Consider the following 19111-nt stretch of genomic DNA (forward strand, 5'->3'; position numbering starts at 1 on the left):
TGAAAATGATGTGTTTTGGAAACGGGGTCCAGAGTGGAGCGTTTCAGAAACGCACCGGCTTGCGTTCTCGTGTAAACATTTGAAACCAGGGTGATTTGAAAACGGTCGACTCGCACATGTGCACTATGGTTGCGACGGCCACAGTTTTTCGTGCACGCGCAAATTGATAAACAGTACTCGCGGATTCAAGAGTGCTTCTTATGCTTTTAAAGGCGACTGGACTTCTTTTTGTTTCTTGAAGACGTTTCACCTCTCATCCGAAAGGCTTCTTCAGTTCTCAACCAAATGGTGGAGAGACCCAGGTATTTAAACCCCTGTGGGCGTAGTCCCCTGGAGGTGGTTATGACCCTCTATTGATCATGTGCTTGAACACATGTGCCCAGGTGTGAAGGGGGCGTGGGTCATATTTAATCAGTGGTTTCAGTTGAAACCAACTTAGGACTCCGCTCCATTGTTTCCTGTGGCCTATTGAGGTCACTGGAACAAAGGTGTGAATGGGGGTTGAGACGTCTGGGAAGGGAGCTCAGGACAGCACTGTAAGCGGGGGAAAGTTGGTGACGTAATCCACCTCCTCTGTTCAATGATGGTTGTTCACAGTGGACATAGATGGCTTCTTTCACTCCTCTTTCAAACCATCTGTTTTCCCTGTCCAAAATGTGGACATTGGCATCCTCAAAAGAGTGCCCTTTTTCCTTCAGATGCAGATGTACTGCTGAATCTTGTCCTGTCGAAGTGGCTCTTCTATGTTGTGCCATTCGTTTGTGAAGAGGCTGTTTGGTTTCACCAATGTAGAGGTCCGAGCACTCTTCACTGCACTGAACAGCATACACTACATCGCTGATCTTGTGTTTGGTGGGTTTGTCCTTGGGATGAACCAGTTTTTGTCTTAGGGTGTGACTTGGTTTGAAGTATACTGAGATGTCATGCTTGGAGAAAATTCTTCTGAGTTTCTCTGACAAGCCTGACACATATGGGATGACAATGTTGTTCCTCTTGTCCTTCCCATTCTCTGTAGTTTGTGTTTGGCCTTCATTCCTGTGCATCTTAGCTGATTTGATGAAGGCCCAGTTGGGGTAACCGCATGTTTTGAGGGCTTTCTTAATGTGTGTGTGTTCCTTATGCTTCCCTTCTGCCTTAGAGGGAACACTTTCCGCACGGTGTTGTAGGGTCCTGATCACCCCAAGTTTGTGTTCCAGAGGGTGGTGGGAGTCAAAGAGGAGATACTGGTCTGTGTGTGTGGGCTTCCGGTAAACTTCAATGTTGAGGCTTCCATCTTCCTCGATAAGAACCGCACAGTCCAGGAATGGTAACTTGTTATCTCTGGTGTCCTCCCTGGTAAAACGTATGTATTTATCCACTGAGTTAATGTGACGAGTGAAGGCTTCTACTTCTTGGGTTTTGATTTTGACCCAGGTGTCATCTACATATCTGTACCAGTGGCTAGGTGCCATCCCTTTGAAAGAACCAAGAGCTTTACTTTCCACTTCCTCCATGTAAAGGTTGGCTACAATGGGAGACACTGGGGAGCCCATGGCACATCCATGCTTCTGTCTGTAGAATCCATCATTGTATTTAAAATATGTTGTGGTAAGGCAGAGATCTAAAAGTGCACAAATCTGATCTGGGGTGAAGCTGGTTCTGTTCAGTAAGGAATCGTCTTCCTGTAGTCGTCTTCTGACGGTCTCTACTGCCTCAGTTGTAGGTATGCAAGTGAAAAGTGAAACCACATCAAAGGACACCATGGTTTCATCTGGATCCAGTACAAGATTCTGGACCTTGTTAGTAAAATCTGTAGAGTTTTCAATGTGGTGGGGTGTGATGCCAACAAGCGGTGATAAGATGGTGGCGAGGTGTTTGGAAATGTTGTAGGTGACCGAGTTTATACTGCTGATAATGGGTTGAAGTGGGACTCCTTCTTTGTGGATCTTTGGGAGTCCATAAATGCATGGAGTGGCTTCTCCAGGGTACAGGCGGTAGTAAGTGGGGCGGTCAATGGCTTTTTCCTTTTCAAGTTGTTGCAGGCAGCAAACAACTTTTTTCTTGTAGTTGCTTGTCGGATCACGTCTCAAGACCTCATAAGTATTGTTGTCACTGAGGAGTGTAGTAATTTTGTTGTGGTAATCCGATGAATTCAGCACAACCGTGCACCTCCCCTTGTCAGCTGGCAGTATGGTGATGTTTTGATCCTTGCTTAGGGCTGTGATGGCCTTCTTCTCCTGAATGGTGAGGTTGGATAACACAACATAGAAGAGCCACTTCGACAGGACAAGATTCAGCCGTACATCTGCATCTGAAGGAAAAAGGGCACTCTTTTGAGGATGCCAATGTCCACATTTTGGACAGGGAAAACAGATGGTTTGAAAGAGGAGTGATAGAAGCCATCTATGTCCACTGTGAACAACCATCATTGAACAGAGGAGGTGGATTACGTCACCAACTTTCCCCCGCTTACAGTGCTGTCCTGAGCTCCCTTCCCAGACGTCTCAACCCCCATTCACACCTTTGTTCCAGTGACCTCAATAGGCCACAGGAAACAATGGAGCGGAGTCCTAAGTTGGTTTCAACTGAAACCACTGATTAAATATGACCCACGCCCCCTTCACACCTGGGCACATGTGTGCAAGCACATGATCAATAGAGGGCCATAACCACCTCCAGGGGACTACGCCCACAGGGGTTTAAATACCTGGGTCTCTCCACCATTTGGTTGAGAACTGAAGAAGCCTTTCGGATGAGAGGTGAAACGTCTTCAAGAAACAAAAAGAAGTCCAGTCGCCTTTTTCAAGCTCCAGAGACTACTATGACCTGGATAACTGATAATCTACACAGACTTCTTATGCTTTTCTTGTGTTTTTACCGTTTTGTAATTCAGCGTTGTGTGCACCAGCGATCCAACCTCATCGTCAGTCCACACAAAAGGTCTCACATTGGCCGTTTTGTAAGTAAAGAACAATTTGCCGCACTACCTACTGTGTCACTCCACGCATGCGTGTCTTGCATAAACAAACTTTGCAAAGAGAAAACCAACACCAACTTGTGGCCTGGCATGGGAACTACATCGTTTTTATCATTTCACATGTCATCGTGTAAACGCGGATTGTTTCTGAAACGCTATCGTGTAAACGAAAGGGTGAAACGCATCAAAACGACACCGTTTCCAGTGAAAACGGCTTCGTGTAAACGGGGCCTAAGACACCAACTATCAGCCACCTATATCGTAGATCCCTTCCCAGGTTTCAACCCCCACCCACACCTTGATCATGTGACTCACACAATGGGACAGTAGGCCAATGTGTTACAAAGGACTCACACCCCGGTTTTTGTGACCCTAAAGATCCACATGATAATTGGGGAGTCAACGACTCTCAGGACAATCTTGCTGGGGGTTAAATACTTGAACCCCCCCACCCCCCCCCATCAGTTTTTTGAAATGAAGAAGCCTCTCGGATGAATGAAAAAAGAAGTCCAGCTGCTTTCAACTCAAGCATTTAGGACTAACACGACTTGTATGATTGAAAACCTACACAGAGAGACTGGGGCTCATGTCATGTTTGGGAAGTTGATGGATAAAGGTCTCTGTGTTTTATGGTTAGGTTTAGGTATTCCAAACTATGTGGTTTGGTCTAGGCAATAAGAACTGGTTATTGGTTACAATAAACTTAAATGCTGAAAAGTGATCCTAGTCAGTGTGTGTGAAACGTTGACACTAACAGGGTCCTTTTCAAGCATACATCTGTTTTGAATTGGCTGTGACACAGTGTCAAAGTACACCTTGTACTTATCTGTGACACAGATAAAATGGCTTTTAGACAAAAACCATATTTGACGTGCTGTGGATGAAAACAGGCTGGGTCCTAAGTCTTTGTGCTTGTACAACCAAAAAACCTTAAATTAAAAAAATAATAATACAAACACATGGATCTAGTGCAGTGGCTTACACATTTACCTAGCAAGCAAAGGCTCCTCCTGGGAGGGGACACAAGGGCATTTGTGGAAATGCATCTAGTAAAAGAACTCTGCCAAATCAAACATGTGGCGCTACCTGCTGTGGTGTCCCCTCGTGAATAGTAGCTGAAAGTAGCTTCTACTCTTTTAAACAATCTGAACTTAGTTTTGATTGTAATGGTGATGATTTTTTTTTTTTTTTTGCTCTTTAGGGTCCTTGGGAAACTATTTTTCTGCTCACTGATCTTAATTGGCAGTGATAAGCATCATTGGCTTGGTGTAGTTCATTGAGCCAAATAAGACATAGGCAAAGAACAGACTTACTTGTAGAGGCTGTCAGGTTCCAGGCACTTGAAGACCACTGAATATAGCACAGAGTGGGGATGGTCTCCACTCCTCCTCCCAGCAACAACACAGGACGAACCCAAACCAGAAAACAGATCATCCATCAAGCTCAGAACCTCACCTTGTAAAGAAATGAAAATGGAAGGAAAGAGAAAATGATGAAAAAATAAATTCAAGTCTGAATCAAAGAAAGGTTCTTACAAAAGGTAAATTTGGAAATGTGATTTGGACTGCTTTACTATTAAATATTTGGGGGGGCAAAGACAAAACAAAACAAAAAAAACCAGAACATTTGCAAACTTATCTTTCAACATTGCATTTCATCTATTGTTCCAGCTATTGCGAAACAATGCCACATGTTTTGGTTCCACCACATGTTTTAACATAGGAAAAATAACAGTGCAAAACACGAGCTTAGTCATGAATGGATTTCTACATTTAGGCATGCAACTCTTGTAACTGTGCCATTTGACTCGTGTTGTGAGTTTCACCTCTGCCTGGTCTGATGGGAGCCATTTCACCAGCACCAAGCCCAAGGCTATAATAAATGTGACTTGTTACTGGCAGGAACCCATTCACATTACATTACGGAACTGTAAAGAAAACAGGATTTCATTCATTTTTTGACTTATTTTACATGGTACTATTATAGTGACACCTCCCTGAACACAGCGGCTTCTCAAAAAACTACTTTGCAAGCTATGAAAGGCAAGCAATGCACAATTGTTCATTTAGGCACAGACATACACAACATCAGTTTCCAGTGCTCGTGGGGGTGATGGAAAAAAGAGAGAGCTGTCAAAATACTGTGGTTTAAAAGCTCTCAAGTAGTTGGATTTTAAACTATTTCTACATGAGGTAAAGGGCAGCTTAATTTTAGCTTATGATATGTGTGCCAAATTATAAACACAGAGAGTCTGGCTGGTAGGGCACAAGGGGACGGTAAGAAAAGGTTGCAAAGAAAAGGAAAAAGAACTGCACGAATGAATGATTTGACCTTTTCACAGAAAGAGCTCTGTGTATAGGAGGTTGCCCCCAAACACATTCCAACACTGTTACAGGATTACTCCTCCAAAGGTCTTACCTTTTTAAACGTCACTCTCAAACTGTATAATTTATACTGCTGTTAAAACCTGTGTAGGCTGCAAGTAAGTTGTGAATATTGATATCAGTTTAAATTTTTATGATTTGATCAAAATGTTGGGCCAATGCCATGAATGTTGGTGACGCATCATGTGGTGTACATTTCAAATAGAAATTCCAATTTACCTTTTACCATAAGCAACTTTCAGCATTACAAAACAAAACAAATAAGCATCAAATTTAAAAGTGTTTTTACTTGATGACCATCTTCAGTACAAATTTCACATTTGATTATACACTATATTGCCAAAAGTATTGGCTCAACTGCCTTCACACACGTAAGAACTTGAGTGACATCCCATTCTTAATCCATCCATCCATCCATCCACCCATCCATCCAATCATCCATCCAATCATCCATCTTCTTCCGCTTATCTGGGGTCAGGTAGCGGGGGGAGCAGCCTAAGCAGAGAAGCCCAGACCTCCCTCTCCTCCCCAGCAACCTCCTCCAGCTCGTCCGGAGTGCCCAGGAAGCATACTAGTCAGATGCCCGAACCAACTTGCTTCTTTCGATGTGTGATTCCTTTAATCTATAGGGTTTAATATGATGTCGGCCCCCTTGCAGTTATAATAGTGTTAACTCTTATGGGAAGGTGTGTATATGGGGATTTTTGACCATTTTTCGAGAAGCGCATTTGTCAGGTCAGACACTGATGTTGGACAGGAAGGCCTGGCTTGCAGTCTCCACTCTAATTCATCCCAAAGGTGTTCTATTGAGTTGAGGTCAGGACTAAAGTTCTTCCACACCAAACTCGGTCAAGAGAACACATCTCCACTGCTCTAGAGTCCAGTGGCAGTGTGCTTTACACTACTGTATCTGACACTTTGCAGTGTGCTTGGTGATGTACTGTAAGGCTTGGATGCAGCTGCTTGGCCATGGAAACCCATTCCATGAAGCTCTCTACACAATGTTCTTGAGTTAATCTGAAGGCCACATGAAGTTTGGAGGTCTTTAGGGATTGACTCTGCAGAAAGTTGGTGACTTCTGTGCACAGTGTACCTCACCATCCGCTGACCCCACTCTGTCATTTTATGTGGCCTACCATTTTATGGCTGTATTGCTGTTGTTCCAATTGCTTCCACTTTGTTATAATACCACTAATAGTTGACTGTGAAATATTTAGTAGTGAGGAAATTTCACGACTGGAGTTGTTGCTCAGGTGGCATCCTATCACAGTACAACACTGAAAGTGACTGCTTCTTTACCAAAAGGCATGGAACATCTGAATTCAATTGGGTGAATGGTTGAGTGACTATTTTTGGCAATGTAGTGTACATTATATCATTTCATATTTTCATTTACAAAGGCTTTCAAGATAAGTGGTAATGTACAGTGCTTACCAAATTTATTAGAACACCTGTCATAAAAACAAGAAAATACTAAATAGTTTATAAATCTGTCAAAAACTTGTTTAAAACTAAAAATGACTGAATTGAACTAAATTCATGTTTTATTTGACTCACAAACTAACATTCAACCATTAAATTAATTTTTCTGTTCAGGAATGCAATCAAAAAATAATAATGTGCTTGATTATTTTTTAGAACAGTAAACTTGAAAACTTGGATAACGACAACAATTAGAATAGAATAGAATAGAATAGAATAGAATGGATGGCTTCAAGATGGCAGCACGCACAGACGCAGCGGCTCACGGCTCTTCCTTTCGGTGCTCTTTTTTGTACTTTTTGTATTTCATATTGCAGTAAAATGTAAATTAAATATATAATTTCAATTAAAGAGCTTGTTCATACTGATGGATTAACCATTACAGAAACATAAAAAATGTCTTGGTAATTACATTAGTTAATTTAGGGCAGCTGTGGTGGTCTAATAAATTTCTTAAACACTACATATCTAACTTTCTTTTTATGTTTAATGTTTTATTACTTCATATTTTTGGTTGGGTAGTGCCAGCTGTACTTATTCAGAGTCTGACTTTTATATTAATTTCATGGATTTTTCAATTTCACTGACTGAATCAGACTGTCTATTCAGTGAGGTAAGTTTGTTCACATGCCAAAATTTCAAAGAACCTTAAGTTAACTCTTAATTATTTTCAGAAATAACTAGTGATAATTAATTTTATTTATGATCTATGATCACTGTATGCAAGCAACTATGACAGGAATGCCATTAAATGATTTCTGCTCCTTCACAATGTCTAAGAGTAAGAAAAACAAACAAAAAACCACAAATGAGAAAAAAAGAAGAAAAAACTCATCCTAATACAGCCTGCACAAATGTTGAGCAAAACTAGGGAATGAAAGGAAAAAAAGGCAACAAGTTCTCTGATGTTTTATGATTTTGGATGTGGTCATGGAGAAGAATGATGATGTCAGTGGATATTTCAATATTCAGAATAAATCTAAGAGTTGATGCATGACTAAAGTATACTTCAGGAGCTTTTGAAGGAGTGAGGGAATCTTTTTTAAATTAATATTATTTTGACTTGCAAAAATCAAATGACAGAGCTACTGACAAACTGAGTGTGCTTACTCTCAGACATGTAGGTTATTACTTGTTGCTAAGACAAAAGTTGTTTTCTTTCTTTCTTTCTTTTTTTTTTTTTTTTTTACAGGACTTTCAAAAAGCTCTCTGAAGATTTGAGATGCCACATTTACATAAACCTTCTAGGACATGATGTTTGCATAATTTTTTGTGTTGATAAGTAAAAAGAAAAAAGGATTAAATGAAAGAGACACATCTGGTAAGTTGTAGTAGTAGTTGCCATCTACTCATAACTCACTTATCATTTATTAGAGGCACACTAAAGAGGTTATCAAAATATTTTAGTGCTTCCCCTGGGCTAATTTTCGTAACACCTTTAGAACATTTAGAATGATTAAATCATTCTAAATTGACCATAGGTGTGAATGTGAGTGCGAATGGTTGGCTGTCTCTTTGTGACTGGCGACGTGCCCAGGGTGTACCTCACCTGTTACCAATTTAGGTAACATGTCATAGTTGGACATAAAGTATGACTATTTAAGTGGCAGTATTAGGTATTAATTAACTTATCTATCTGAATGACTAAACAAATACAAATTGGTCTAACCTTTGGTCCTCTTGAGTGGATTACTGTACAATTATCAATTTAAAGACTCAGCAGCAGAGTATACTGGGTGATCCTACCCACACATTCCATGGGTCAACCTTCAATAAACAGAGCCATAACTATTAAATATTTTTATTATTTTTACAATAAATAGTTAAATCAATCCTCTTTCCCCTACTAATTTACAATACATTTTATGTAGTCTAACACAACCCCATTGTCATAACTGGAAGTGTGAGTGGACTCAAACACAGAACTCAAATGTAAAAGTTCTCAGTTTTATTTACAACACAGGCAGATGAGGACTAAATTCAAGAGGATATCTTGAAGAGAGGTCCAGACTGAAATGGACTGGGCTGAGTGGGTTTCAGCTGGGACACATGGAAGACATTTTCAATTCTCATATTCCGTCAGCTTAAGGCAGACTGACACAGGGTTGATCAGAGTCTTGACCACTGGGGACAGGACACAATTTCTTAGACTGTGTGCAAAGGTGGATGTTTTAAGTGGATAACCAGACCTTCTGATATGGAATGTAGCTGGGGGCTGTAATCCAATGACAGTCAGCCAGGCATTTGTTGTGCTTTTTAGTTCTTAGTAGGGCTGCGTGAGTTGCTCCCCACAGGCGCCGGCAGCAGCAAAGATGGTGCTGCACAGAGGGAACAAAGAGCTCACCTTCAGTAGCAGGGAACAATGGTGCCTGCGGGGATGAGACGATGTAAGAAAAAGGTGCAAGGATGCATTTTACCTTCTTTTGCTGTCTGGCTCGAAGAGAACCAGTGCAGAGGCAAACCGTTCCTTTAGGGTGTCAAAGGCTTTCTGACCAGATGAGTCCCACTGGAAGGTGATCTTCCAGTTAGTGAGGGGCAGAGCAATCTTGCTATAGTTTCTGATAAAATGGTGGTAGAAGTTGGCAAACCTCAGGAAGTGCTGCAATTGCTTCTTGGTTGATGGAACCAGCCTACCACCTCTCACACCTGCCTTCACCTGCCCTTTTTAAATTATGAACCACAGAAATGACACAGTATCAATGTGGAATTCACACATCTCACCTTTCACACAAAGCTTGTTTTCCAGGAGGCTTTGGAGAACCTGACAGACATGTTCCTGGTGGTCAGAGAGGTTTTGGGAGAAGATAAGGATGTTGTCTAAGTGTACAAAAACAAACCAATTGAGGAAGTCATGGAGAACATCGTTGATGGAGACTGAAAGACAGCTGGAGCGTTTGTGAGACCAAAAGGTATTACCAGATATTGAAAATGGCCAAGGTGGTTATTGAAAATGGACTTCCACTCATCTTCTTCATAGTACGAACCAGATGGTAAGTGTTTCAGTTGAGTTTTGAGATGACCATGGATCCCTGGAGCAGTTCAACAGCTGAAGAGAGAAGGGGCAAATGATATTTACAGACGTAGCCAAAGGTTTTGAGAATGATGCAAGTATTGGTTTTCACAAAGTTTGCTGCTTCAGTTTTTATGATGGCAATTTGAATATACGCCAGAATGGTATGAAGAGTGATCAGATGCCTTGCAAATGATTGTAAAGTCCCTCTTTGCTGTGAAAATGACCCCCCCCCCCCCCCAAAAAAAAAAAAAAAATTCTACTTCATTTCCGTCCTGCCACAAAAGTACCTACTGACATAATTTCAATGATATTCTTATTAACACAGGTGAGAGTGTTGACAGGGACAAGGCTAGAGCTCACTCAGTCATGCTGACTGAGTTTGAATGGAAGATTAGATGCTTTAACAGTGGGGTGTTTCTTCAAATCATTTTCCTTCCTCTGTCAACCATGAATACCTGCAAGAAAACACATGCAATCATCATTGCTTTGCATTAAAGGGGCTTCACAGGCATGGGTATTACCGCTAGTAATATTATACCTAAATCAACCATATGTTGGATCATCAAGAACTTCAAGAAGAGAGGTTTAATTGTTGTGAAGAATGCTTCAGGCCGCCTGAGAAAGTCCAGCAAGCACAAGGACCATCTCCTAAAGGTGATTCAGCCACGAGATTGGGGGACCACCAGTGCAGAGCTTGCTGACGAATGGCACCAGGCAGGTGTGAATGCATCTGCGTAGGCAGTGAGGTGAAGACTTTTGGATGATGGCCTGGTGTCCAGAAGGGCAGCAAAGAATCCATTCGTCTCCAGGAAAAACATCAAAGACAGACTGATATTCTGCAAAAAGTACAGGGATTAGACTGCTTAGGAAGTCATTTTCTCTAATGAAGCCCCTTTATCATTGTTCAGGGCATTTGGAAAAAAGCTTGTCTGTGTAATGCCGACAGTAAAGCATCCTGAGAGCGATCATGTGTGGGTTGCTTCTCATCCAAGGGATTGGGCTTGCTCACAATTTTGCCAAAGAACACAGCCATGAATGGCACCAAAACATCCTCTGAGAGAGCAAGGTAAACATGATAACTAAGTGGTTCAGGGAACAAAACATTGAAAATTTGGCCAGGAAACTCCCCAGACCTTAATCCCATTGAGAACTTGTGGTCAGTCCTCAAAAGGTGAAATAGCAAACAAAAACCCACAAATTCTGACAAACCCCAAACATTGATTATGCAAGAATGGGTTGCTATCGCTCAGGATTTTGCCCAGAAGTTAATTGACAGCATGCCAGGTAAAATTGCAGAGGTCTTAAAAAGGAAGGACCAACACTGTGAATATTGACTCTTTGCATAATGTTAATGTCAATAAAAGCCTTTGAAATTTATGAAATGCTTCTCATTATACTTTAGTATACCATAGAAACATTTGACAAAAATTTCTAAAAACACTGCAGTAGCAAACTTTGTAAAAACCAATACTTTTGTCATTCTCAAACCTTTTGGCCATGACTGTATCCTTGACAGTCATTGTTCAAACCTTAAAAGTCAATGCAGGGCTGGAGGGTCTTGTCCTTTTTTTCCAACAAAGAAGAAACTGGCTCTGAGGGGAGAAGAAGATGGTTGAATGCTGTGAGGGAATCAATGACGCCTTTTTCCTATCACCTCGCATTCAGGTTTTGTCAAGCTGTAAAGACAGCTGGTAGGCAGGGGACTCCAGGTAGAAGGTCTATGGAACAGTCATAAGAATGATGAGGTGGGAGGGAGAGAGACGAGTCCTTGTGAAACACTTCCTCTAAGTTATGATATACTTCGGGGACAGAGGCAGAGTGACAAGGTGGCGAGACAGACTTTAGGCAACTTTGATGGCACGAGGTGCTCCACAGATACCATTATGACACCAGTGAACATTTGGTCCATTTCGTGGCCTGACCATTTTGTCATAACTGGAAGTGCGAGTGAACTCTGAAGTAAAATCTGAAGTAAAGTTCTCAGGTTTATTTACAACACAGGCAGGTAAGGAATAAAGGCAAGGGGTTTTCTTGAAGAGAGGTCAGAGGTTAGGTAAACAGGTAAGTTTGCAGCTCCCTTTCTCACCACTGGAACATCTCCAAACAATCTTTCCAAGTTTGTTGCCTACAAAAGCCTCTACATCCTTGGAACCAATCAGAAGGCAAGATCGAATCACGTGACTTGATTTGTTTTCTGCACCACACTGCATTGAGGAACTGGCTCCTGTTGGTGGTAAAGGTTATAAACACAGCTGTAGGTGAGTCTAGCATTATTTTGTGTGCAGAAAAAATGTTCAGTGATCAAACTTGACTATTTAGAAGACATAAAAGTCTTAATTCCATCTGTGAACCTGCGGAAGGATCGTTACTGGCTGCCGAGCGTACTCTCCGGCCAACGTGGAGCCAGTGGTGCTCCAGTGTCCTTTGCTGCCAAGGGTCTCTCACATGTTCTGCTTGCGGGTGGTGAAGAAAGCCAGGCGGGCTGTTGGCTTGCCATGTACCTGCATGCAAGTGGCGCCGGTCACAGCCCCCATTTGCGTCTCTCCATTGTCATGACCACCATGGTTTAGTAACTACTATTCTGTTATTGTTAAAATAAATATGCTGCCATTCTATGCTGCTCTGCTTGTACTGTGTGAATCTGTGTAGAAATCTTTTTATGATAGTCTAATATTTGGGACTTTTGCCTTGATTCACACCAGGCATAGGGCAGACTGAAGAGAATAATCGCATGTCCTGTTCGAAAATGTATGGCCCAAAGGTATGGATATGGATGAACCTATCCATCCCCTTAATCCCCAGAAATTGTGAATTTCTAATTTATTCTGTGTTCTTTAATTATTTTGAATGTTTATAGTTCAATCAAATGTGATGATTGTTGCCAGGTGTGTGAAGCCAGAGGGGAAGAGTCCAGACACAGACCCCACCCCTGAAACACAAACCCAGGTTAATGCACACAAACACATACACATTCACACTGAGAGGAGAGTGGGAGACAAAGAGAGCAATGAGATGGACAGATACAAATATGGTGAATATGGTGAGTCAGCAAGATGACACCAATCCTGCAGATTGATGCTTCATAGGAACACTGAAAGACAGTTCTGGCACTTTGAGAATGGTGAAGAGTACTTTGAAATAATGTTCACAGCATGCGAATATAAAAAAGCAGAGCTAGCATAAATTACAAGCATTCGATTTTTGTTCAGAATAATAAAGACAGATTTTTGTGCCTGATCTCAACCTTGAAAGCAAATCTAAATTCCTTCTAACATGCTTTGAGCATCAGCAAAAGCAGAAAAGTGCAATATAAATGCCAGTCCATTTACCAAAGATTAGAAAAGAACCTAAAATACACATTTATGTTTAAGAACTTGGCTTTATGATATCAACCTGGCAACACTTGGGTTGTCCAAACTTTTGACTGGTACTGTACCTTTCCCATATTTTCTCATTTCCAGGTTTACCAACACAATTTTATGCACAGCATAAACAAAATCTACAATAGAATAATTCATTCACTGCCATAACACATATCTCAGGATGTGGTGCGAGCTTGGTGTTCTTTGGTAACCCCCTGGTTACCATCTTCTCTTTTAGAGAGTATGGAGAGGATGTGCATACCTATTTTCATTTGGTATCATGGGAGAGGAAATGTGAGGAGGGTTTGAGTGTATGCTTCCCTAGGAGTAGAGAATGGGGTGAGGAACTGAATATGTTCACACGTGCAAAATGATGTATGACTCAACTGCTAAACTGGAAGTTTTTTACAAGCTATTGGCACACATATTGGCACACGTGTAAGGCTGTGTCTGTGCATGTTTTTCATTTCTACTCAGGATTTTCAAATGTGACTGCCTAAAAGGTGATATATTGTGATTTCATATCAGAATTGGGTAATGATAATCAAATCTAATTCATTAACAATAAGATAAGACATTTAAGCACACCCAGAAGCAGCATTTATGGTTATGAGGGTTCCTCATGGGTAGGCCTGTGGTCCGTCAACATTTCTGTCAATACCAAAGCCAAACAGCTCACAGCTGGCAAAAATTAAGGCCTCTGAAATTCTATTACGGTAAAAGCCATTTTGCGTGTTCTCCAGCTTACATGGCGATTAAAACCTCATGGTAAATGCCAGGTGACCTTTTTAGTAAGCAAAGAGAAGAACAAATAACAGCAAATCATGGGAAAGTGACGAGTTGGGCTGACGGACAGTGTACAAGAGAACCACTCTGATTCAAACATACCCTGGCCTTGTAACTATGATGTAGTTGCAAACAAGTCAAGATAAGTTTATTTGTACAGACCAGTATCATATACAATGTCTCAAAAGGCTTTGCTGTTCCACAACAGAAACAATTCCTAACTCAGGCTAGCACAAGTTTTCTAAAAAACAAAACAAAACAAGGAATACCCCTCTCAGAAAACCTTGGCACATAACAAAACACAAAAAGGAGGTGGTAGGGAGGGCAAGAGAGAAAAAAAAATCAGAGATCCTTCCTCCATGGGCAGCATGAGGTGCATAAGTAGCTGTAAGTGGAAGAGACAATAACAGTTGTAGCACACAAAAGAGCAAATGTGTAGACAGTGAAAATGTATACATATGTACTATGCACTTAAACTATATTTACACTCACATGTACATGCATCTTCTGCAGTTGGATGTGGGGATATTATGTCTTGATTCTCGAAAACCAAACTTGTCATTCTGTTAACGCTGAAATGCACTATATTCACTATATATCACTCACCCATCTACATCATGTTTACGGAGTATTAGGGTCACATTGAGAAAAAATAAATAAATTGTGCATTAGGAGCATAAAGTCAAAATTTTGAGAAAAAAGTCGAAAGACTTTTGAGAAAAAAGTTGAAATACTATTTTGAGAAAAAAGTCGAAATACTTTTTTGAGAAAAAAGTTGAAATACCATTTCGAAAAAAGTTGAAATACTATTTTGAGAAAAAAGTCGAAATACTTTTTTGAGAAAAAAGTTGAAATAGCATTTTGAAAAAAAGTTGAAATACTATTTTGAGAAAAAGTACTTTTTTTTGTAGAAAAAAGTCAAAATACTATTTTGAGAAAAGTTGTAATACTTTTTTGAGAAAAAAGTTGAAATACCATTTCAAAAAAAAAGTTGACACACTATTTCGAGAAAAAAGTCAAAATACTATTTTGAGAAAAAAGTCAAAATACTTTTTTGGCGAAAAAATTCAAAATACTATTTGAAGATTAATGTCGTCATTTCAAGTCAAACAACTGCCACGGCTGCTATACCCTTTACAGAATTCCTTGGGTAGATGAAACAACTTGATCAGTGTCTTATTGTGTCTTGTGATTCTACATATCCCCTCTGTACTGCAACCATCGATATCCTTGCATCTGTCAATTGCCAGTTTATGTATTTTTTCCTTCTGAGCAGATGCAGCTTTCTGCACCATCTCTTGAAAGTCCTCATACTTATCGTGAAATCGTGTTTACTGTATGTACTAAAAGAGAAATAATTTCCTTGTTACTAAATCCAGTTCTAAAGTATAATTTCACTAACTCATAGCACAAGTCATTTTGGAGAAGGTATAGCAGACGTGGCATTGCAGTTGTTTGACTTGAAACATCAACTTTAATCTCCACATTTTGACTTTTTTCGCGAAACAGCATTTTGACTTTTTTCTCTAAATTTTGACTTTAATCTCAAAATGCACAATTTTTTTTTTTTTCAATGTGGCCCTAATACTCTGTCGTAGGTGTTCCAATCACTTCCATGGCCACAGGTGTATAAAATCAAGCACCTAGGCATGCAGACTGCTTCTACAAACATTTGCAAAAGAATGGGTCACTCTCAGGAGTCCAGTGAATTCCAGCATAATACCGTGAAAGGATACACATGTGCAACAAGTCCAGCTGTGAAATTTCCTCACTACTAAATTTTCCACAATCAACTGTTAGTGGTATTATAACAAAGTGGAATCATCTGGGAATGACAGCAACTCAGCCATGAAGTGGTAGGCCACATAAAATGACAGAGTGGGTCAGCGGATGGTGAGGTGGACTGTGCACAGAGGTCACCAACTTTCTGCAGAGTCAATCGCTACAGCCCTCCAAACTTCATGTAGCCTTCGGATTAGCTCAAGAACAGTGCATAGAGAGCTTCATGGAATGGGTTTCCATGGCCAAGCAGGTGCATCCAAGCCTTACATCACCAAACTAAATGCAAAATGTCGGATGCAGTGGTGTAAAGCACGCTGCAACTCCAGAGCAGTGGAGACGTGTTCTCTGGAGTGACAAATCCTGCTTAGATGATGCTGGATTTGGCAGTTGCCAGGAGAACGGTACTTGTCTGACTGCACTGTGCCAAGTGTAAAGTTTGGTGGGGGGGGGGGGGGGGTTATGGTGTGGGTTTGTTTTTCAGGAGTTGGGCTCAGCTCCTTAGTTCCAGTGAAAGGAACTCTTAACAATTCAGCATACCAAGACATTTTGGACAATTTCATGCTCCCAAAAGTTCATGGGAACAGTTTGGGGATGGCCCCTTCCTGTTCCAACATGACTGCACACCAGTGCACAAAGCAAGGTCCATGAAGACATTGATGATCAAGTTTGGTGTGGAAGAACTTGACTGGCCTGCACAGAATCCTGACCTCAACCCAAAAAAAAAAAAAAAAAACACTTTTGGGATGAATTAGAACAGAGACTGCGAGCCAGGCCTTCTCGTGCAAAATCAGTGTCTGACCTCACAAATCCACTTCTGGAAGAATGGTCAAAAATTCCCATAAACACTCCTAAACCTTGTGGAAAGCCTTCCGAGAAGAGTTGAAGCTGTTATAGCTGCAAAGGGTGGGCTGACATCATTTTAAACCCTGTGGATTAAGAATGGGATATCACTCACTTTCAAGCGTATTTGAAGGCAGACTAGCAAATACATATACAATATAGTGTATCAGTTCCCTTACAGTGCTGAAATCATGTACTGTAAAATTGCTTCAGCCATTAGCAGCATGGGTCTTTGTGTGTATATTTCAATGCGAAAAAGAATGTACCTGTAAATCCTCAAGGTGAGTTGTTTATGGATTAGGATTTTTTTTCATTTTCTCTTTTTGTTCAAAGAAAGCATTTGAATGAAAGTAAGGCTTACTTACTTAAATAGCAAATTTCTACTTTGACTGAGCGCTATAAATCAGTGATTCCCAAGTGTGGGCACAGGCCCAAGGTACTGCAGGTGGGCCACAGTAATAACAGAAATTTAGACAAGTATGTACAGTTGCATATTTATATACATTTATTTGTTTATATAAAAAGTGAATTAAAACTGGTAATAGGAGTTACGTTTGTGATATAACTCATTACTCTAACCTAAATTTACTGCTCTTATGTTGAAGTTTGTGTCCCAGTGGCAAATGGGTCACATTATTGGCATTAGCACTTTACATATGACTGGGTAGCATTAACAATTAGCAATGCTCTCAAGTCACACAGAGTTAACCCTCTCACCTTCCAGGGCAAATTCCATGACTGAAGCACTCAGTTGATTCAAAGTGTTGTATTGTATTGTACAGCTTTTTACTGTAATTTTAAATATGAGGCCCAAAGAGACAACAGTGTGATTAAGTGAGGCCTTCATAAGGGTGAAAAAACAAAGAAAACTATCACAGAGACAGCAAAAACAGTAGGAATGACCAAATCAACAATCTGGTTCATTTAAAAAATAAAATAAAAAATGCACTGGCCAACTTAACAACACCGACAACAGAAAACAATCAAAGTGCATAATGACAGAATTATTTCCATGGTTAAGTAAAACAACTACACAATGTGTATCATTGGACACGGTTAAAAATGGAAATACAGATGTTTACATCAGGATGCAAACCAATGGTTAAAGTTAGACTTTGCCAGAAAACATCTAAAAGTGCCTGCACTGTTAGGAAAACTTCTTTGGACAGATGAAATCAAGATTAACTTGTACCAGGTGGGAAGAAAAAAGTATGGAGAAAGAAACAGCTCCTGGCCATTATACCACATTATCTTTTTAACATGGTGGAGGCAATGTTATGGCATAGGGATGTTTGGCCATGAGTGGAACTGGGCCATATAAATGATGGTGTGACTGCTGATAGAAGCAGCAGGATGAATTCTGAAGTGTACAGGGTTATACTCTCTGCTCAGATTCAGTCAAATGCTGATAAACTGATTGGACAGTGCTTCACAGTGCAAATAGACATTGACCAAAAGCATCCTGCAAAAGCCACCCAAGAGTTTCTCAAGGCAAAGAAATGGGATAATTTTGAATGGCCAAGTCAGTCACCTAGTTTCAACCCAATACAGTATGCTTTTTAGTTATTAAATACAAAACTGAATGCAACTCACACAAACAAGCAGCAACTGAAGGTTGCTGGAGACAAGACATCTCAAGGAACAGACTAAGTATAAAAATGGCTTTGATTCCTAAACAGTTAATGCAATACTTTTGCTAAATCCCTTACACCTACAACTCTGCACTTCAATTACATATTGAGGTGTGGCGGCACAAAGGCAAAACTACAAAAACTGTCTCTGTCCAGCACTTATGGACCTAAATATAACTCCTTTCCTCTAACATAGATATACAGACACTGTTACATGAAAGCTAATGTACCCTCGTGCTGGTTAGTTAGTTCAACCTAGTGCAACTTTCTTAAGGCCTAGTGCAACTCTCTTCAACCTAGTGCCTGATCATTGACCATTGGCCTAAGGTGGCACCATCTATACTTATGCTCTGGTTTAGGTTAGGCCATTCCTCCCAACCATTTCTCTCCCAGGTGAATTTAGAGTCCCTTATCCAGGATCCCATCTAGAAACTCCAAGAAGGTTGGCATTCTTAACTGCAGTTTAGTGCATAGGCCCATACAACAAACAGAGCCTTGCTCTCTATGAGTCAAAGTCACACAGAGGTAACCCTCTCACCCTCCAGGGCAAATTCCGTGACTGAAGCACTCAGCCAGCCAGGGGCTTGTTAGTATCCCCACACCCCTCCTGGTGTCTCTTACCATAGGCAACTCTGAAAAAGGATAGAGTCCAGCTCCTGTCAGAAGCTTGGTTCCAGAACCTTCATGTAGAGGTGAGCCCAGCTATAATTAGTTGGTACCACTCCACCTTTACACTGGCTCTGTTTTTCTTTTTTTTTTTTTTTTTTTAAATAAAATAAAAATTTTTATTTAAAAAAAAAAGACAAAAAAAAAAACCTTGTCAGCAAGCTCTTCTTCCAGATCTGGCTCCAAAAGAGGGTCCTGGTTTCCCTCCG

The 19111-nt window shown here is 40.6% G+C and overlaps 1 protein-coding gene across 1 annotated transcript in view; it reads right to left on the minus strand.

The window, feature by feature from the left end:
* The window catches only part of astn2 (astrotactin 2), a 244812-nt gene that overhangs the window by 16647 nt on the left and 209054 nt on the right, over positions 1-19111 (minus strand). Inside the window, exon 19 of the mRNA XM_030742268.1 lies at positions 4270-4411. Coding sequence (XP_030598128.1) covers positions 4270-4411 — 142 coding nt within the window. The remainder of the gene's footprint in view (positions 1-4269; positions 4412-19111) is intronic.

Source organism: Archocentrus centrarchus, chromosome 12 (genome assembly GCF_007364275.1).
Source record: "Archocentrus centrarchus isolate MPI-CPG fArcCen1 chromosome 12, fArcCen1, whole genome shotgun sequence".
NCBI lineage: Eukaryota > Metazoa > Chordata > Actinopteri > Cichliformes > Cichlidae > Archocentrus > Archocentrus centrarchus.